At 47.1% G+C, this 21,021-nt stretch overlaps 2 protein-coding genes across 4 annotated transcripts in view; one reads left to right on the top strand and one right to left on the bottom strand.

Annotated features, from left to right (window-relative positions):
- The window catches only part of LOC146356273 (uncharacterized), a 57,311-nt gene that overhangs the window by 2,978 nt on the left and 33,312 nt on the right, over window positions 1-21,021 (top strand). Inside the window, exon 2 of the mRNA XM_084831869.1 lies at window positions 10,525-11,529. Within this exon, the coding sequence (XP_084687995.1) occupies window positions 10,596-11,529 (934 nt within the window). The 5' untranslated portion in view covers window positions 10,525-10,595. The remainder of the gene's footprint in view (window positions 1-10,524; window positions 11,530-21,021) is intronic.
- Window positions 998-19,929, bottom strand: LOC146356274 (uncharacterized). Of its 3 annotated transcripts, none has more exons than XM_084831798.1 (2): window positions 4,951-19,929; window positions 998-2,161 (listed from the first exon to the last, which is right to left on the bottom strand). In XM_084831798.1, the coding sequence occupies exon 1, from the start codon at window positions 8,514-8,516 to the stop codon at window positions 7,599-7,601; it is 918 nt and encodes a 305-aa protein (XP_084687924.1). In that variant the 5' UTR covers window positions 8,517-19,929; the 3' UTR covers window positions 998-2,161; window positions 4,951-7,598. The 3 variants fall into 3 exon arrangements, with proteins under 3 accessions (XP_084687924.1, XP_084687923.1, XP_084687925.1); XM_084831797.1 differs by lacking the exon at window positions 998-2,161 and adding an exon at window positions 2,223-2,683; XM_084831799.1 differs by lacking the exon at window positions 998-2,161 and adding an exon at window positions 4,637-4,683.

The raw sequence follows: 21,021 nt of genomic DNA, 5'->3' as shown, positions 1-21,021 counted from the left end.
AAGTGCCATGTAGGAGAACAATGTTAGTTGTCAGTGTCAGAAGCAGTTCTTGTTGTTCTGGTTTTATCTGGCCTTTCAGGTGGCATTGAAGCCTGGGGCATGTTTTTTTTTTCTCCTTTCAGCCCGACATTGCTTTTTACTTTCAGTCTGCATGCTTTTTTTTGCTTTCACTTTGCTACATGCAAGGTTAGTGCAACGCAGGGACAGTGCAAGCATCAGTCGGATTACCAGCTCTTGGAATTTTCTTCCACAATTCCGTCCTTTTGGCCAAGCATCTCAGAAGAGGATGCTCTGGCCACCAGCCTCAGATTTTTACGCCTGTTAGCTTTTGCACTTCTGCTTCTCCTTCTTGGCTCTTTTCTAATTCTTTTATTGCCATTAACCTTATTTGTGCAGATTGTATAGATTTACTAGTCTTTCTAGGACAGAGCTTCAAGAACAGCATAAGATGCACACAAACATGCAAAAGAAAGAAAAAGAACAATCCTATGATTACTTAACTCAGCAAAGTTTTTATCCATTCTATTGGGGGGGGGGATCTATGTAACCCCATTAACCTTTTTCTTGGCCTCTGTGAGTTTCATGGGCTCCTCTTTGACTTACACATAGCCCCTAAAGCAATGGCATTTGACTCATTAGGGATGTAAAAACAACATTCTCTTTCAGTTAGCCCACACATACTTCCTTGTTGAACTAAGATGTAATCCAGAGCCATCTTGTTTTGCAACACCATTTGCTTCATCATACTTACTACTTCATTGATTACTTGGAAACCCTCCGCAGTTTCATTAGACAAAACTTTGATTAGAGCCTGTAATCGTATTACAGCAGACCTGATTCGGGCAGCAGTGCCCATCATGGGAAACAGAGTTCTCCAAAACGATTCAGTCGATGGGCTTCTAGAAGTCAATTTCTTCTTGGGCTGCCCTGCGATAATTATGCACCTTTTCAGAAAGTAATGTATTAATGACTATTGACAGGCATTGAGACAGCGTTCAAAACAGTTCTTTATTCAGCGAGGAGGCAGGTTTTTTATAATCCTTATTGCTACACGCAAAGTACTGACCTGCTTGTGTTGTAAACGATTTACTACATTTGTGAGACATCATCCATTGCTAGTAGAAGCCTGTGGAAGGTGGGGTTTTCTTTTGTACCCAAGTGCCATTTGCTGACTTGGCTCCATTTTTCTTATAATTTATTATACACTTGCAGGTACTTAATTGGAGAGTTTCATTACCTTGCCAACAACTTGACTGATTTACCTCTCTTGCCACTCTGAGGGAAAACTGTACCAAGGTGTTTCTGGTGAAAGTTGAGGAGTCAATGCGAAACAGACACACAGAACAACAATAAATATAACTTTGCTAGAATAACTATGCATGATTGCAGTGTTTAAATTGAACGAATGCACTGAGCACTTAGGAGTAAACGTTAGATAAAAACGTCAGTCTTGGATTCTTCTTAAAGCAAACCAAAATAAGCTACCACTCCAAATATGCTCGACAATATCAGAAATATAACAAAACAAAAATGAGCAAAACTGTCTCCCTCCTTTTGGGAGTACATCATGCAAGGTATTGCTAGACGACGGAACACAGTATCTGGTTTATTTTTTTGGCTTGATCAATTAGTGTGTTATTACAAATTTCTTTAGTTGTGTAACCCTCAGTCAGTAATTCACCTAAAAACGTAAAGTCTTCCAAGTCTTCTGGGATTCCTCTTTATCCGACAGTCTTGGGATTAGCTGTCTGTGTCTTGCTTTGTCTGCTTCAGGGGTAGGATTGCTGGGACCTGCTTTGCAGATCTGGATCCTGAAATCTCCAGTTGGGTCAGCAATTTCCATCTGCTTCTGGGCTGGACACCCTTGTTGCATCACTCCATTTGAGAGCGCTGTCCCTGTCCCTTGAAGTTGTCTCTTTGGGGGCTGGATCAGATGGTGCCAGCCTTGGTGTGGGCGCACGTTTACACTAGGAAGCTTGTATCCAGGAGTCGATTCCTGCTAGCTTGACTGCAGCATGGGAGTCCAGCAGCATCTGGTATGGTCTTTTTCACCGTGGTTCTAAGGCAGGTTTCTTTGGTGTTTCCTTATGTAGACCTAGTCTCCAGCTTGAAGCGGGTAACACTGTTCGCTTACTGGTTCAGACGGGTGTGCATTCTTAACCTGTGAATGAAAATTACTAACAGCATGCATCAATATTTGACTATTTCATTTTGGGCTAGTTTTAAACCAGGTACAGTGGGCGGTGCAGTGAGTGTTCTTACTAGGGTTCTTGTAATGATTTTATGAGGACTTAGTCTCTATTGTCTGCTTGGGGTGGCTGTCACGGCCACTAAAGCTACTGGAAGAGTTTTGGTCTTGGTGGGAATTGTCAGGGCATCTTGACTTGCAGCCTTGAAATGCTTCTGTCCATTCAGAACACAAACAATTAGTAATATGTATTCATAGCCAGCCTATGTTATAGGTTTGGCAGGCTGAGCAACATGTACAGACGTGGGCCACAGCAGCCAAACATTTTGGAGCATACCAAGCTTTCTGAATTGTCATATGTATCCCCTCTTTATAACGCTCTGGGAGCTACTAAGCGGCCATCTTGGGAATGCCAGAGAGAGTCATAGTGCAAAAGGCAACTTGCAGAGATACATTTTTTCTTCTCATGTTCTGGTGCCAATTCTTGAAAGACAGCTAAATGAGAAAAATCAAAAGACAGGTCAGCCATCAGGGCATGGAAAATTGCTTTGGGCTGTGGAACAGACAGGGCAAGGCGTTTAACATGGAGTGTAGCAGTCAGCAAGCGAGTTACTTTTAGCCTCAATGGTGGAGGCTTTGGAATGGCCTTCACATTTTATGATGGCAAGGTGAGCAGGCAAGAAAAGAGCATACAGAAAGCTACAACGTAAGGACCAGGGTATTTTTTAAACTGAATTTAAACAGTTTAAAAAACCAAAACCGACACCAAAACCGACACCAAAAGCGTAACAGGAGTCAGTATAGATTTTTTGTCTTCAGCTGTGTAGCAGGCACGAGCAAGAACAAAGAGTTCAGCTACTTAAGCAGAGTGGACCTGAAGGAGAGGAGCTGATTCAAGGCACTCATAAGAAGTTACAACAGCACAGTCAGAAACCAAAGTCTCATCAGTGGCTGGCTGACATGAGCCATCTACAAAGAGAATCAGATTAGGATTTAAAAATGGAGTGTCAAAAATCAAGTCTAGATTACGTAAATAAAGACATTAAGGCAACACAATCACGAGATTTACATTCATCTTGAAGAGGAAGGAGAGCAGTGGGGTCTAGAGAACAACGACGAACAGAAATATGAGGCACAAAAAGTAATGAGATCTCATAACGCATCAGCCTGGCACAGAAAAGATGCTGGAGTTCTAAACTGTAAAAGGAGAGATTCCCAACGTGAGTGACCATGAGCTTTGCAGGTGAATAAAGAACAATATTTCCAGACTGCTCAAACCAGTCGAGCTGCAGTTTCAATTGCATAAAGACAGGGAGAAAGAACTTGAATATCTGGATCAAGAGAGACACCAAAATTGCCAACAGAACATTATTTAGACCTGTGCTCTTGGGTGAAAACGCCAAGGGCACATCTATCTCGTTCATGGCAAAACAGAATGAAAAGCTTTGGATAACTGGCAGCCTGAGAGCAGGGGCGGCTGCTAGAGCTTGCTTAAGAGTTGAAAAAGCATTTTCAGCATGAGAAAACTAGGGAATAGAGACTGAAACAGTTTTGCAAGTAAGTCCTTGGAGGAATATATTTTACTAGGAAAATATTTTACATTAGCACACAATTCAACACATGTCTGGGGCTTGCAGAAGTTTGCTGTGGGCAAAGGCTGTGCTTGGTGTTTCTGCCCATTCCAAGCCTGTTGGAACCAAAAGAAGAAGCGCTCTTCTTCATCTTCAGGATTCCAAGGGCCTTCTTTTTCCCCACTAAGTTTGTTTGCTTTTACATGGGATATGGGATGGCTTTCTCTTAAGGAGATCAGCCACAACACGGGAACGTGGGTGCTGGTCATCGGTGGTACGCTAATCGGTATCTAAGTTTACATTCCTTTGCATTTTTCCTTTTTAAAAATTATGTTGAATTTTTTTCCCCAGGACACTAGCTGGAAGTCAGTCTTTCTTTTGTGGCTTCCTAAGGCTCCTCTGAGATGGACAACTTTGCCCATGTCAAAGGTTCCTTCAGCTGGAAACGGTTTACTGGGGTTGTCTCGGTTATAAAAAAAATTCAGTTTTCCAGAAACTTGCAGGTTTGCTTCCGATAAACTGTGCAGTAAAACATGCTGGAGTGCCTTTGGGAGGGACAGAAACAGGGCACGCCTTTGAACCAACAGACCCCATGGGATTAACCAGAGGGACCTTCGGAGACACAGAAGGTGGGGGCTTTGCGGTTCGCCAGAGTGATGCCGTATGCAGAGACACAGAAGGGTTGCTTTGCTGAAATTTAGAGCCCTTACGTTCTGAAAAAGCGGACTTGGCGATTTCCAGTTGCGGCTGCCCTAAATCCAGACTCAACATGGCATTCCTCAACGTTTTGCATTTAGCCTCAGGCTTTTGAAGGGCAGCAGGCAGGATGCCTGTCCGAGACCGCAGGCTTGCCAGGAGGTACCCACTTGGCCATCGGATGCAATCATACAACAGTGGACGATGTAGGCCACATAAGACAGGTCTCTTTAGCAGTGACAGATCCTCCCAGTTAACCAGAACAGAAAAGTTCCCCAGTTATAGACCCGAGACAAAAACAGACAGAAACAGGAAAAAAAGAATGTGAACGTGAGCCTCAAGAGCTCAATAGCCGCGAAAGTCGGTAGTGAAATCCGATAGGCTGGCAACTCACACTGGGAGACAGGGAGGTTCAAAGGACCTCAGATAGGCGCTTATTCAGTGTCCCGGAGGGCGGGGAGGGGGGTTGCCCTAGCTACGGATTGCTCCACTTACCTGGCTATAATGGTGGAGCCTCCAGGTTTGTCGAAGAAACCTTCACAGCTCATTCTGAATGTTCGCCTCTTTAATCAAAGAAAACAAAGGAAAGAAAAGGAAGCATATGTATGTGGAGATTCCTATAAAAATCTTGTAAGGAGGTTCTCCATATTTGCAATTCAAACGAAGCTTTTATACAATGAAAAAAGGCGGTACAGTCATGGCTTATTCTGATTGGATTCATAGCACTGCAGAGGCAGGACAATTTGTATAATACTTCTGACGGTGGTGAGCGCCACAAAGCAAAACAAGGAGCGTGAGTTGTCAGTGTGACAAGCAGTTCTTGTCGTTCTGGTTTTATCTGTCTTTTCCGGTGGCATTGAAGCCTGGGGCATGGATTTCTTTTCTCCTTTCACCCCAGCATTGTTTTTTTCCCAGTCTTTCAGTCTGCATGCTTTTCTTGCTTTCACTTTGCTACATGCAGGGTTAGCGAAATGCAGGGTCAGTGCAAACATCGACTGTCTCTCTTATTGCCTGCTTGCATCGCCTTTGTGCAAGCTGTGCTCCCTTTTCTTTTCCTCACTTGGGCAAGACTTCCATTTTCTGAAGGAAGCTGTCTTTTCTCTGCTAGCTCCCTTAACACTGCTGGTTAACCATGCCGGCGAACCCTTGGACTTGGTGCCTTACAAATCTGAACCTTTTCTTCCTGCACCACCATCTCATCCATGCATGGAGATTCCTGAGCTTTCCTTGTCTAGCTGTCCCTGCACATGGAATACTGTTTCTTTAGACATGGCCGATAAGATTTATGAGGCTGTGAAGACCACATTTGCTTAATGTGCTGGTTTGACTCGCATTTAAGTGTTAATTACAAGCAGCTAGTGAATGGAACTGTTCTATTATGCTCTCTCTCATGGGACCAAGCCATGCCCACCCCGCTTAAGTGAGCTCTTGGTATTAATATTGTGAATTGCCTTGGCCGTCTGTGTTTACCAAAGAGCGGCAAAGAAGTATATAAAGTATTAGTTCGATGCCTGTGGATTGTGGATTGGAACTGGAAAGAAAACCTAATACAGAGATTGTTAAGTGGTGTGATCTGCCGTGTCCACCATTTCGATTTGAACTCCAACCAATTTGTTTAACAGACTGCTCAGAATCAGGTCATTGGACTGTTTAAACCAGGCATGCGTACTCAAGAGTGGTGGGGTTAACATAAGAACATAAGAGATGTGCTGGATCAAACCAAGGGTCCATCAGTTGCCAACCAGCTGCCCATGGGAAACCCACGAGCAGGACATGTGCAAGAGTACCCTTCTGCCCATGTTCCCCAGCAACTGGTGTACACTGGCACATTGCCTCTGATACTGGAGTTACCATAGAGCCATCAGGACGCATAGCCATTCATGGCCTTCTCTTCCATGAATTTGTCTAACCCCCTTTTAAAGCCACCCAAATTGGTGACCATCACTACATCTTCTGTTAGCGAATTCAGTAGTTTGACTATGCGCTGTGTGAAGAAGTACTTAATTTTATCTGTCCTGAATCTCCCACTGATCAGCTTAATGGGATGACCCAAGGTTCTAGTATTATGGGAAAAGGAGGAAAATGTTGTACTATCCATGTTCTCCATACCATGCATGATTTTGTACACCTCTATCATGTCTCCCTTTACCCTCCTTTTTTCCAAGCTAAACAATCCCAACCGTGGTAACCTTCCCTTGTATGGGAGTTGCTCCAAACCCTTCATCATTTTAGTTGAAATTTTCTGCATTTCTTCCGATTCTACAGTATCTTTTTTTAAAACGTGCAATGACCAGACCTGTATACCATATCCTAAGTGTGGTTGCAACACAGATTTGCATAAGGGCAGTATGATATAGAGAGTTTTACTTTCAATTCCTTTCCGACATATGCCTAACATGGATCTTTTCCACAACAGGCATACGCTGGATTGATATCTCCATCAAGCTTTCTACTACAACTCCAAGATCTCTTTCTTGGTCAGACATGGCTAGTTCAGATCCCATCAGCTTAGACCTGAAGTTGGGATTTTTTGGCCCAATGTGCATCCCATTACCCTTGCTTACATTGACTGGCATTTGCCCTTAGGATGTCCATTCCCCCAGGTTCGAGAGATCCTTTTGGAGCACCTCACAATTGTTCTTTATTTTAACCACGCTAAATAATTTGGTGTCATCGAACATGACCACTTCCCTGCTCACTCCTAATTCTAAAGCATTTCTAAACAAGTTGAAAAGCATTGTCCCAATACAAACCCCTGTGGGACCCCACTATTTACTTCCCTCCATTGGGAGAATTTACCATTTATCCCTACTCTCTGCTTTCTGTTCTTTAACCAGTTACTGTTCTATAAGAGGACCTCTGCTCGTATTCTGTGACTGCTAAGGTTGCTCAGGAGTCTTTGGTGACGCACTTCATTAAAAGCCTTTTGGAAGTCCAAGTAAATAATATATCCTGGATTTCCCCTGTACGCTTATTTATTTACACTCTCCAAGAACTCTTTATTTATTTATTTTTTATTTATTTATTAAATTTATTAATCGCCCATCTGACTTGTCACCCAGCCACTCTGGGCGATGTACAACCCCCATAAAACAATTTAAAACAATAAAATTTTACCAAAATTTTTTTTTTTTTTAAATGCCCTAACCCACCCCAAATGCCTGCCTGAACAACCACGTTTTTAATGCACGATGAAAGCTCATTAAAGAGGGGGCATGACAGAGTTCCCTAGGGAGGGAGTTCCACAGAGTGGGGGCCACCACAGAGAAGGCCCTCTCCCTCGTCCCCACCAGTCTAGCTGTCCTGGCTGATGGGACAGAGAGAAGGCCATCTGAGGCTGATCTTGTTAAGCGGCCTGTCTGGTGTTGCTGGAGGCGCTCCTTAAGATAGGCTGGGCCGGAACCATATAGGGTTTTAAAGGTCAAAACCAACACCTTGAAATTGGCCCGGAAAACAACTGGTAACCAGTGCAACTCCTTCAGCACTGGAGTGATGTGATCTCGCCGGCGGCTGCCTTTAATCAGGCGAGCCGCTGCGTTCTGTACCAGCTGCAGCTTCCGAACCGTCTTCAAGGGTAACCCCACGTAGAGCGCATTACAGTAGTCTAAACGAGAGGAGACCAGGGCATGTACTACTGATGGGAGCAGATGGTCGGGAAGGAAGGGGCGCAGCCGCTGTATCAGATGGAGTTGATACAGCGCTGTCCGGCTCACAGCTGACACCTGAGCCTCCATGGACAGCTGGGAGTCCAAAATGACCCCCAGGCTGCGGACCTGGTCTTTCAAGGGTAGCCGTACCCCATTCAACACCAGGTCAACATCCCCCAGCCTCCTCTTGTCTCCCACCAAAAGTACCTCGGTCTTGTCAGGGTTCAGGTTCAGCTTATTCCTCCCCATCCAGCCACTCACCGTCTCCAGACATTTGGACAGGGATTCTACGGCCAACCTTGGTGAAGATTTAAATGAGAGGTAGAGCTGCGTGTCATCCGCATATTGATGACACTGCACCCCAAACCTCCTGATGATAGCCCCCAGTGGCTTCACATAGATGTTAAATAGCATCGGGGAGAGGATGGAACCCTGTGGCACCCCACAAGTAAGTGGTCATGGGTCCGAAACCTCCTCTCCCAGTGCTACCCTCTGGTACCTGCCGGAGAGGAAGGACCGGAACCACCGCAATACAGTATCTCCAATGCCCATCCCCTCCAGGCGGTCCAGGAGGATACCGTGGTCAACGGTATCAAAAGCCGCTTAGAGGTCGAGGAGAACAAGGAAGGAGCATTCACCCCTATCCAGAGCCCTCCTCATATCATCCACCAAGGCGACCAAGGCCGTTTCTGTCCCATGCCCAGGCCTGAAGCCCGACTGAAATGGGTCTAGATAATCAGTTTCTTCCAAGTGTGCCTTCAACTGCACCGCCACCACCCGCTCAATCACCTTGCCCAAAAATGGCAGATTTGATTCTGGGCAAAAGTTGTTCAGAACTTGAGGATCCAAGGAGGGCTTCTTTAGGAGTGGTCTTATCACTGCCTCCTTGAGGGCTGTTGGCATCACTCCCTCCTCAAGGGAGGCGTTCACCACCGCCCTGATCCCTTCACCCAGTCTCTCTCTGCAGCTCATAATGAGCCAAGATGGGCAAGGATCAAGTAAGCAGGTGGTCGGCCTTACAGATGAAAGCACCTTGTCCACTTCATCAGGAGGAAGAAGCTGGAACCGATCCAGTTAGTTTCACTAACTCTAAGGGGTTAGTGAAACAGGACTTCCCTTTGCGGAAGCTGTGTTGATTCTTTTTCAGCAGGGCTTGTCCTTCTATGTGCTTACTCATTTTCACTCCCTTGACCTGCCCAGTTCAAGTTCCTTTTGACCACTTAGCTCATTTTAGAGAAGTTTTCCTCTTTTGAAGTCAAATGTGATTGTGTTGGAATTCCTTGGCAATTTTCCACATAGACATATATTAAATCTGATAGCACTGTTGTCACAATTTCCAAGTGGTTCGACCACATTTACATCTCTTACAAAGGCCTGGGTGACACCGCTTAAGATTAAATCCAGAGTCACCTCCCCTCTGGTCAGTTCCATAACCGTCTGTTCTGGGGCACAGTCGTTTAGGGCATCCAGAAATTTAACCTCTTTGTCGTGCCTGGAACATGCATTTATCCAGTCAATGTGGCGGTAATTGAAGACACCCATCATTACAACACTTCGTCATTTGGAGTCCTCCCTGACTTCATTTTCCATCTCAAGATCACCCTGAGGATTCTGGTCTGGGGGATGGTAGCATGTTTATTTATGTATTTATTACATTTCTATACCATCCAATAGCCGAAGATCTGAGTGTTTCCCAACAATTAAAACCGTAACATAATAAAATACAATATAAAATCGAAAAGCTAAATACTACAGTATAAAAGTGCAGATCACAATAGCAGCAGTGCAGAGATTTAAAATACAGTAACATTTAAGACAACAGAGCTAATGTTCCTAGTATTAAGTTAGTTTTGGAGCCTGGTATTCTCACCCACAATGCTTCTATGAAATGGTCTGCCCCTTTTAAGTTTTCTACTCTGCTCAGCGCTATGCTCTATTGGACATACACAGCAACAGGACATTGGGTACCAGATTGGGAAGGATGAGGAGGATGCAGGTGGATGGGATCAGAGTGTGCAAAAAGCAGTTCAGATGGAGAGTCCTGGCTCAGGGCTCATCACTGAGGATCATGAAAGTCTCTGGGAACTTGTGGCTTGCCTAGGTCATGGCCTTATAAAGCTGCGGGCTGCTCCTCTCCCTCGTTCTAGAAGTTCCTTCTTGGGAGGAATTAGGCAAACTCTCCTGAATTTCAGTGTATGGATGCTGCAGCAGCCTCACAGAATTGAAATGAATGTGGCCTTGGAAAGTATGCGATTTACTCTGCAGTGGGCAGAGCACCTCTTTGGAGTCGTGGCTTTTGATCTTGCTTTTGGGGAAACATTTGATAGGTTTAGGGAACTGAGGTATTCCCTTCTCATTGATTGCCCAATGTGCAGGTGCCTTTCTCATTTGTACTCACGTTCTGTTCGTGTTTTTCTTTCAGCCGGGGATGTGTGGGAGAAAACAAATGAAAAAGCACATCAGGTGTCCAAGGAAAGCAATAAATGGCCAGACATGGAAGAGAATGTTGGGAATCAATATGGGATGAAGAAGCTGGAGGGAATCAAAGAAATAAGGAGAGGAATAAATGTCTTTGATGCTGACCAGCATGAAATTACGGTACAACAAAAAGCACCCAAAGAAAAGAGAGCGAAGAAATGCCCTGTGTGCGGAGAAACATTCACTTGTAAATCAGCCTTGGATGATCATTGTAAAACCCACAAGGTAGAGAAAGGATATAAATGCCTTGAGTGTGGAAAGTATTTGAGGCAGAATTCTGTCTTCCGGCATCAGCGAATGCACACAGGGGAGAAACCATTTAAGTGTCTGGAGTGTGGAAAAGCATTTAGTCAGAGTGGGGGACTTACTGTCCATCAAAGAATACACTCAGGAGAAAAACCATTTAAATGCTTGGAGTGTGGAAAGAGCTTCAGCCAGAATGGTTCCCTTCAATCCCATCAAAGAATTCACACCGGGGAGAAGCCATTTAAGTGCCTGGAGTGTGGAAAGAGCTTCAAGTGGAAGGTGTATCTTGCAACACATCAGCGAATTCACACAGGGCAGAAACCATTCAAATGCCTGGAGTGTGGAAAGAGATTCAGCCAGAGTGGTGTCCTGAAATCCCATCAAAGAACTCACACCGGGGAGAAGCCATTTAGGTGCCTGGAGTGTGGAAAGAGCTTCAGACAGAATGGTTCCCTTCAATCCCATCAAAGAACTCACACCAGGGAGAAGCCATTTAGATGCCTGGAGTGTGGAAAGAGCTTCAAGTGGAAGGTGTACGTTGCAACACATCAGCGAATTCACACAGGGCAGAAACCATTCAAATGCCTGGAGTGTGGAAAGAGATTCAGCCAGAGTGGTGCCCTGAAATCCCATCAAAGAATTCACACCGGGGAGAAGCCATTTAAGTGCCTGGAGTGTGGAAAGAGATTCCACCAGAGAAGTGGCCTTCAATACCATCAAAGATCTCACACACACACCTCTTTGGAGGAGGAGTCTGACGGTCTGGAACAGCCCTCTCCCACAATAGACCTGGGGCAACAGGAGGGATCCTGTGACAGTGATACCTCATCTGAGGTTCCCAGCAAACAACTCAACCCTGTCGTGAGCCCAGCCATAATTCCAAATTCCCCTCCCGCGACCCATGACTTACCAGAGTACCGATCCCAGTGTATCAGGTGGGATACTCAGAGCCATGGTGGCAGTGTGTTCCTGACTCCCAGAATACCCTTTCGTCCAGGAAATACACATGAGGAAGAGCCTACTCAGGAGGAAGGGTCTACTGAGAGTTACCCATGAAGATGGTTCAGAAGTTGCAGCTGGTGCAGAACGCGCCTGAATAAAGGCAGCCGTCAGTGAGACCACGTCGCTCCAGTACTGAAGGAGTCACACTGATTACCGGTTGTTTTCCGGGCCCAATTCAAGGTGATGGCATTGACTTTTAAAACCCTATATGGTTCTGGCCTAGTCTATCTTAAGGAGCGCCTCCAACAACACAAGGGACACAGCTCAACAAGATGGGTTTCGGAAGGCCTACTGTCTGTCCCATCAGCCAGGACAGCTAGGCTGGTAAGGACTAGCGAAAGGGCCTTTTCTGTGGTGGCCCCCACTCTGGGAGGCCCAGTGACCTCCGCCATGCCCCCTCTTTGATGAGCGTCTGCTGAGCTTTGACAACCTGGCTGTTCAGGCGGGCATTTGGGGTGGGTTAGGATTTTTTAGAGCAATGTTTTGTTCAGTTGGATTATGTAAATGTGTTGTATTTTGTGCTGTTATTTATATTGTACGCTGCCTAGAGTGGCCAGGTAGCCGGCCAGATGGGCGGCTAATAAATCTAATAAATAAATAAATATTTACCTTCTGCGTACAGCCAGGCAGAGGGGAGATTTTCGGTGGGGGCCAGCCAGTGATAAGATTATGGTCTTAGATATTTAATGTTCTGACATTACAGAATCTTTTCTCACTGGATTGAAAAGTAAAACCAAGGACTTGTCTTCCTAAGCTTCTTGAATCTTCAGGTAGGTTTTTTTTGTTTTCTAGCCAGTATTTCCATGTCTTGTTCTGGCTTTGTACCGGTGTTTTCTGATAGCAAGTCTGGGCAACAGCCCAGACTTCATTGCATCACATTCTAATTGCTGCTTCCTTTCTCTCTGTCTCTTTTTCTATTCTTTTCCCCTGTCTTTCTTTCTTTTCTTTCTTTCTTTTTTCCCCTTGCATACACACGTAGATGTATATATGCATGTAAATATTTTGATTAAACATAAATTAGATGCAATTATCCCATTAAACATAGATTTATAAGGTGTTCTCTCTCTCTCTCTCTCTCTGCCCCCCCCCCCCCCCGGCAGATAAAATATTACCCTAAATACCCATTTGTTTTTTATTCTTTTTAAAATTATTTTTCTTGCTGGGTAAATCTGTTCGTAATCTTGCCATGTGTATGCATTGAATATGTGACAGGAGCCTAGCTGAGTATTGCAGTTGTATGTCGGTGCAAATGGAAGGCAAAAGCTTTTATTTTTTGTTTTTGTTTAGATGTTTTGGTTTGGTTGGGTTTTTTTTTTTTTTGGCACTTTTACATTTTGGAATTAGATAAAAGATTCAGACAGAAGTTGGATGATTTGATTTGGGGGGGTATTTTCAATTATTGTCTATACCTTTGAGTAATGTAAAAAAAATTCTCAGTTTGTATATAATAAAAATCATTCTGATTATGTTTGAAATGGTTAGTCCTAAATGTAAACTAACGATGTATTTGATATCCTACTTAAGCTATACAAATTTAGTTATTTTTTGGAAATCTGGAAAGATGTGTTTGGGCGGAGGGGCAAGGAATTTGCTTTTGCTTTTTCAATACTTAACGTGACTTCATGGAATGTCAAGGGGCTGCGAAATGTAAATAAGCAGAAAAGAGTTCTAAGTTAAAAGCGCTTAATGTTGGTATGGCTTTATACAAGATATCCATTTGATGGCTGTAGATGGACACATACTGAGAAAGGACTGGGTTGGTGATGCTTATGTTACAGATACTTCAACACAGCGTAAAGGGGTTGTGATTTTAATTCATAAGCGACTTTCTATTTCAGTTCAACGGGTGATTCTTGACACTGAGGGACATTTTTTGATCCTGGTTGGGAAATGTATTATTTCATTTCCATGTATTATATTACTGTACTGCCCCATAGCCGAAGCTCTGCGTGGTTCACAAAAATATATGGATAAATTAATTGCTATGATCAATATATATGGGCCTAATATTGATTATCTGGTTATATTTCATGGTTGTGTTGCTAAACTGGTTGATATCCCTTAAGATTATTTGATTGTGGGTGGGGACTTTAACGAGGTCTTAGATCCTTTGTTGGATAGGAGTAGACCTCCTCCTAAGACCCAATCTGCGGTGAGACTGGCACGCCAGGCTTATATGATGGAATATGGTTTAACTGATGCTTGGATAATTTTTCATCCTGCTGACAGAGTGTATACTTTTATTTCACCAGTTCACCATAATTGCTTTAGATTAGATGATCTTTTGGTCTCTACACCTTTGTTATGTCGAAGAAAAGACTGCAAGATTGGTGCATTGGCACTGTCTAGCCACGGGAAGTCGGAGTGGTGGAGGGGTGGATGCCAGACGACGCGTTCTGACACTTCCGCCCTCCCTGCCCCCAGGAATGCCCTGTTTTCGCCACTCTGTGCTCTTTTGAGCACAGAGCGTGGGGCCGATCCGTGCTGCCTACGAAGCAGTGTGGGGAGGGTGTACGTTGGTTCTCAGGGAACCAACTGACTAGCGGCCATGGGATTGCGCCCTTCAACTCTGAAACAACAGACGAGGCGGCCATCAGTTCCTTGGCTACAGAAAAGGCCTTTGACAAAATTCATTGAAAATTTATTTTTACTGCACTGGAAGCCAAAATATATTGGTATCTTTGGCCAGCTTCTTTTGCTCTGCCACCAATGGAGTTCTGCGCCAAGGGCTTCTGAATTAAATTTGGCCCTCAGGACCTTGGAAAGAGGTCCAACACCCCTTCAAGGAATCCCTAGGGAAGTCCTGCACTGCAGGCATCTAGTGTGCCCCTTCCCTTCTGGGATTCTGCGGACTCCTGCTGGCTCAGGGATGCTGGTGAAGAGTGGTCTGCTGCTTCTGAAGGGCTGGCAGTGTTCCAGATATTGCACCTGCCTCCCTCCAGATGTGTTGGACTACATCTCCCGTTAGCCATGCTGACTGGAGGGAGCCACCAAGAAAAATTCCCCTATTAAATGGGGAGTGAAATTATGTTCTACCCCTTCCTAAGGCCTGTGTGAGGGAAGTAGACTGTTAAGGCATTTCTGTTGTTTCTCTCTTCTGTGGGTCATCCAGGTTTGATTTACAAGCACATGTTTTTCTACAAACAGAATATTTTCTCTCTCCATTCTTTGGGTGTAATGAAAAAATTTCTGATAATGAAAAAAGATGAAAGAAACTGTGGGAAAACATGGGGGGGTTGCAGATGGAAGACCAGGTGGTGTGGACCTGTAAAATTCCACGTTAGAGGCAGGGCGATGGCCAAACAAAGGCCTCGCCTGGAATCACTACTGGGTTGGAGCATGGCAGGTGCCATCTTTCAGCCCAAGAGGAAAAGCCATCTGATGGCGGAGCCACGTTCAAGTGGCCCCCGGCATCTGCAGGGGGGAGGGGGAGGCGGACTGGGCACTCATCCCTTCCGCCTCTCAGAGCAAGTGGGAGCTGGGAGCTGGCCAGTGGAGCTCTGTGCTGAGCACCTGGCCTGGCCATTGACCTCTTCTGGCAGAGTGGCCAACCAAGCACCGGAGTGTGAAACTAACCCTTCAATCCTTTACACATCTCATTAGATGTAAGCCCTATTGATTTCAATGGGACTTCCTCCTGGGTACGTCTGTTTAGGACTGCAGCCATAAAAAGGCTTAGCCACCCATGTGCGAGGCTGTGAACACTTCCCTGGAATCTGCCCCCACCTTGTGGAATGGAGCCAGTGGGACCGCTACTTCCAGTGACTCCGCCCCATTTTTTGAGGGGGGCGCTTCTGATGCACAACTGCATGACAGTGAAACCATCTTTGCGCGTATGATTCTGTTGCTCCACAGTGGCAGGGAAGGGGGCAGAGGAAGGATTAGTTGGGGTCTGATGGAACCTTTAAAACAAGCACAACCCAAACCTTACCTTCATTAAACCATGAGGGCCACACAATGGCTTCGTGGTTAATGGTGATCTGTCTTGCAGTCCAGGGATGATTGTCTTTCAGTGCTCCCAGTTTTCACTCAACCTGATTCACAGTATCAAAGTTGGCTGCCAGCCAGCCGTTGCCATCCATGCACAGTCCGCTTATGAGAAAACTGGATTTCTCTTAGGAAAGTGTGACACTAGAAGGAAAACACATACACGAATGTGTCCTACCTTGAGGCAAAGTGAGGTGGGTCCCTTGACATGGCAGATTTTGGACACTGTAAACGGACACCAATTGTCAGGTACTTCACTGAAATGGAGGTGCACCCACCAGATATTTTTGACTACAATATCCATAAGCCCCAGCCAGCATGGTCAGTAGTCACTGACTCGCACCAGTTGCAGCGTGGTTGTGCTCCTGTTCACTGCTCTGGTCAGTCAGATGTGCTGTCCTCCAGAATACTCATTTCCATTTCCCCTCTCGCCATTTTTCTCTGTCCCTGCACCCCACAGTCAGTCAGTATTCTCTTGCCACTGAGCGCGCTCCGTCCTAGCGTGGTTGTTCTGGGGCATTTTCCCTTGTGTTTTCCCCCCTAAATATTTTTTTCTATTCCTACTTCCGTAAATATTAGGGCTCCCTCAAGCCTCTTGATTCTGTTTTGGCTACATAAAGATTGGCACTCACACCTGAACATTGGAAATGGAGGGACCTGCATTTTTACTACGTGCCAGGGAGATGCCACTTGGGTTTTCTTCCTCAGACATTAAGTTGTCTTGGGCCAGTGCAATTGGAAAGAGCCACACAGGATGTACTGCCAATTTTGCAACACAAACTGCCCTGACGGAAGAAAGGTGTAGCCGCTGGCATCTGTGTGTTGACTTCCTGACATGCAGCCTCTTTCACCTTGGGGAATCTGAAGGAGGAGTGTGTCACAGGACATAATTGCTGCAGCAGAGCTGAGTCAAGAGGATGAAAGGGACTGAAAGAGCCAGAGAGAGAACTCCCCTGCCTGAGCGGACTCCCACAGCAATGGGCCCTTCCTCTGGGAGACAGGAGCCTACTGTCAGGATGCTAAAGTAGGGGTGGCCAAAACATAGATCTGGATCCATTGGTAGATCTCTGGATTATGTGCAGTATTTTGGCAAGGAGTTCTAGCTCCTATTTGTTCAATAGCAGCAACAAAATGATACACACATCCAATACATGCACAGCCTAAATTTTACTGCTGAAATGAAGAAAGCTTGGAGGAATCCAGAGTCGACTTGTGTGTAGAAAGGCTGCTTCACTCATTTCTGGTACTCAAAAGTACTGCCTGGATTCCAACTTCCTAAATTCCAAGTGTATGTGACCTCTTTTGCATCAGGCTCTGGTTGGCGGGCCTCAGGGTTTGAGTATAAAGCAAGCAAACAAAACCTAGATCCTGCAAGGCTTAAGTCTGCCCAGGCCTGTCCTACCGAGAAGACGCTCGGGGGCTACATCAGTGATGGACTCCCACTTTGTGTAGTGGGTCACTCAGACTACCCTGAAGCAAGTAATGGACGATGGAGAGATGCTTCTGAATGGACTATAGTGGGTAAAAAGTCTGACCCACTTGCACTTTCCTCCCTGCTCCCTCCCCCTTTCTTCCCAATAATCTACTACCCACAGAGAAAGACACACACACACAGTTGCTAGAAAGGCGCTCATGGTTGCCAGTTTTAAGGTGAGACTTGCCTCCCCTTTCATAAGCTACTTTTCATTTTAAGCCTAGCTGCTATCTTTTGGTTCATTTCCTAAATTAAAATGGCTTTCTTTAAAATGCCTCACATCCATTACCTCTTTTTGAACACAAACACTGAAAACTGGATCTAGCCAGCCAAAGCTGTGATCCAGACCGGGGGGGGGGGGGGGACGGGACTTTCATATCCTTGAACTGGACTTAAGCAGAGGCTCAGCACCGATTTACGGGCTGATTTGCAATGGGCTTCAGAGTGTGGAGAGGTCAAAGAGGTGGGGATTGAGTCCATTGGAGTCCCTAAAACTCTTCAGAAGAAAAAAGACACTTGGGGGTGAGCTCCAGAGTGGGGAGGAAAGAGAGGTTTTGGAGGGTGCAGCCCGGCTAATCCTGACGCACGGTCACAATGGGAAAAGGGGCTCAAAATATATTCATGATATATTTATTTTACTGTAAGCCGCCTTGGGAGGGCTTCTGCCTTGAAAGGCGGCCAAGAAATATTTTAAATAAATACTCTTTTCTGGTACCTTGTGCACTGTTCTACCATGCACCCACCTCACTGCATCTTCCTAGGCCTACCACATTGGGTACCCAGCTTCCTGATACTTGAGTAGCTGGTCCCATGAATTGAGCAGAGGTGTGTTACTGCCAGGAAGAGACAAATGATGGCTACAACGTAAAGCATGCTAGGAAAGCGAGTTTTACTTCAGGATGCTGTGCATGATAGATGCTTTCTGCTTTGAGAGAGCTCCTTTGCCTTTTACATGGAGTTCTTATTTAGTGCAGTCAGCTTTTGGGGGCGGGGGAGTGTTTTCCTCTAGTTACCACACTGAGGACTAGTAAGCATATAGACTTACAACTTAGGGAAGGCATTATGCCTTCCTCTCCCCCTTTCCTGGCTTTAAACAATGCACATGTCCAACTGGACTTAGATGCAGTGGCCTTTCAGGTGAGAACACTAAATGGTTTTCTGTCAGCAGGGGTGCAGTGGTGGAGAGTCTCACAGGGACGAAGACCTGGGACTTTTTTTAAGAGCCAGGTCCCTCCCACTCCCAGCCTACTGCTGTGGGCCAGGCTCTTCCAGCAATCTCCTCTCCTTCCCTGACGCTAAGTGAGGGAGAAGCTTCCATACAGTATCATATTTTGAAAACCTAAAATGTTTGTGTGTGAGTGAGTGAAAGAGATTTTAGCACCCCTGCATTTTTTCTCAGACATCCACTTGAAATGCCCCTGCCTTGCTCTCAGCCGCACCGTTTCTGGATCCCCGTTGAAGGCTGTATATCTTACAAGGTTGACCAGTCTCAGAAGGGGTGTGGCTGTGCAGGGGCGCGGCTGGGACTGTCACGAAGGGCCTCTGCCACTGCTGTCCGTCAGCGGCTGCTGCCTGTTTCCAGGGAAGGAGCTCTGCAGACCAAGCATTGCAACGGATTCCCCAGGTGCCTCCGACAGAGATGCTACATCCAGGGTTTCGTGTGCCTGCGGCCTTCCTGCGGCAGCGACTGGGGACTGCCAGGCCTCCCTCGAAGGAAGCCCTGAGTGGAGTTAGCGGTGTGGCCCCGCTCCAGCCTCTGCCTTGGCAGGGACTGTCCGCCTGCCCTCTTGCGCGCAGCTTCCGCCGGGCGGGCGGTCTCCCCTTCTCTGGTCTCCCCAACAGCATGGCTGGGCAGGATGGGAGTTGTAGTCCGACATCTGGAGGATGTCGCCTGTTCCCAGGGGAGGCGCTCCGCAGACCAGGCCTCGGAGGGGCTCCTCCGTTGCCCCAGGGAGAGGCAGGGGCTCGTGGGCCTGAGGCGTCCTGCGGCAGCGACCGGGGGCTGCCGGGCCCCTCGAAGGGCCCTGAGCGGGTCTGCGGTGTGGCCCCGCTCCAGCGCCAGCCTCGGCAGGGGCTGTCCGCCCGCCCTCTTGCGCGCAGCTTCCACCGGCGGGCGGGCGGGCGGCCTCCCCTTCTCGGGTCTCCCCGACAGCGTGGCTGGGCAGGATGGGGGCTGTAGTGCGACACATGCGGAGGGCGCCGGGCGCGGGGAGGCCGGAGGCAGCCGGAGGCCTTCAGGCAGACTCGGCGACTCTCTCGCGGCTTCTGCGCAGGGGAACAGGCCCCGCCGGCTGCCCCCCTCCCCGGCTCCCCGCAGCCGGAGCGCGGCCTCCCTCCCGCCGCCCCCGAGCGAAGGAGCCGCCGCGCCGAAGGAGCCAGAGAGGAGCCCCCCCCCCCCGCGCGAAGGCTTCAGCGGGGGGGCAGCTTCGTCCTTCAGTCCTCCAAGGGCCGAAAGGACAGCGATGAGGTTCCTAGAGAGGCAGGAAGTTCCGCGATTGGGGAGCGGGGAGACACTCGGAAGCGCCCCCGCCGTTGCCTTCCGGAAGGGGAATCCGCCCGGCGAGGCTCTCTGGAGCGGGAGCCTGAGGGGACGGAGGCTCCACGGCACGGAAGGTAGGCGGGGGGCGGCGGACGTGGCCTTGCTTTGCGGGGGGGCATTTCCTCGCGGGGGGAGGGATGGGGGCGCCTTGCGGACGGGCTCCGGCAGGGCATCAGGGGCGCACGTGCTCGTCCTATACCGCCCCCCCGGCCGGACCAAGGTGCACAGCGGCCCGTGAGGCCGGGTCTCCCGCTCGGCCGCGGCAAGAACTTGGAGGCCTGGCAGCCTTTCACGGCAGGGACTCCTGAGAGGTTGAAAAGAACCTCAGCTGCGTGTTTTAAACCAGCCCCAAGCTTGGGAAGGGAGAACAGGAGTCTGCTGAAAGCAGGAAAAAATGCTGGCTAGCTTCGTTTGGGCTCAGTTCAGGCTCAGGCTTTAGGCCTTAAAGAACAGTCCATTCAGTAAAGCAGGTTTTTAAGTTCAATATATCGTTTAAGTTTTTAAAAACACAGAAAAAGGATGCAGGCCTTGCAAGCCACAGCCTCCCCTTCTCCCCCCAATAGGTCTCCCATTCACTATTGTTAAATAGTCCTCTTTCCTAAAAAAGAATCACCATTCCCTGGGGGATCAACTGATCTACATTGTCAGCCGCTGAACGCCAGTGCTGCAGAAGCTCACACACAGCCTCCCTTGCTTTTCAGATGAGGCCCTGCACTGTAGCAGCAGTTGGGCCTGTCTATATAAGGAGGCAAACCATTCAACATCACAGTAATTCAAGTCTATGCCCCAACCACTGAGGCCGAGGAAGCTGAGGTTGATCGGTTCTATGAAGACCTACAACACCTTCTAGGATTAACACCAACAAAAGGTGTCCTTTTCATCATAGGGGATTGGAATACTAAAGTAGGAAGTCAAGAAATCATCGGGATAACAGGCAGGCATGGCCTTGGTGTACAAAATGAAGCAGGACAAAGGCTAATAGAGTTTTGCCAAGGGAACACGCTGATCATAGCAAACATGCTTTTGCAACAGCACAAGAGGCAACTCTACACATGGACATCACCAGATGGTCAATATCGAAATCAGATTGATTATGTCCTTTGCAGCCAAAGATGGAGAAGCTCCATACAGTCAGTCAGAACAAGACCTGGAGCTGACTGTGGCTCAGATCATGAGCTGCTTGTTGCAAAATT

Source organism: Heloderma suspectum, chromosome 2 (genome assembly GCF_057233095.1).
Source record: "Heloderma suspectum isolate Gila_16-S chromosome 2, 16-S_ref, whole genome shotgun sequence".
NCBI classification, from domain to species: Eukaryota; Metazoa; Chordata; class Lepidosauria; order Squamata; family Helodermatidae; genus Heloderma; species Heloderma suspectum.
This window is presented reverse-complemented; position numbering and strand designations above follow the sequence as displayed.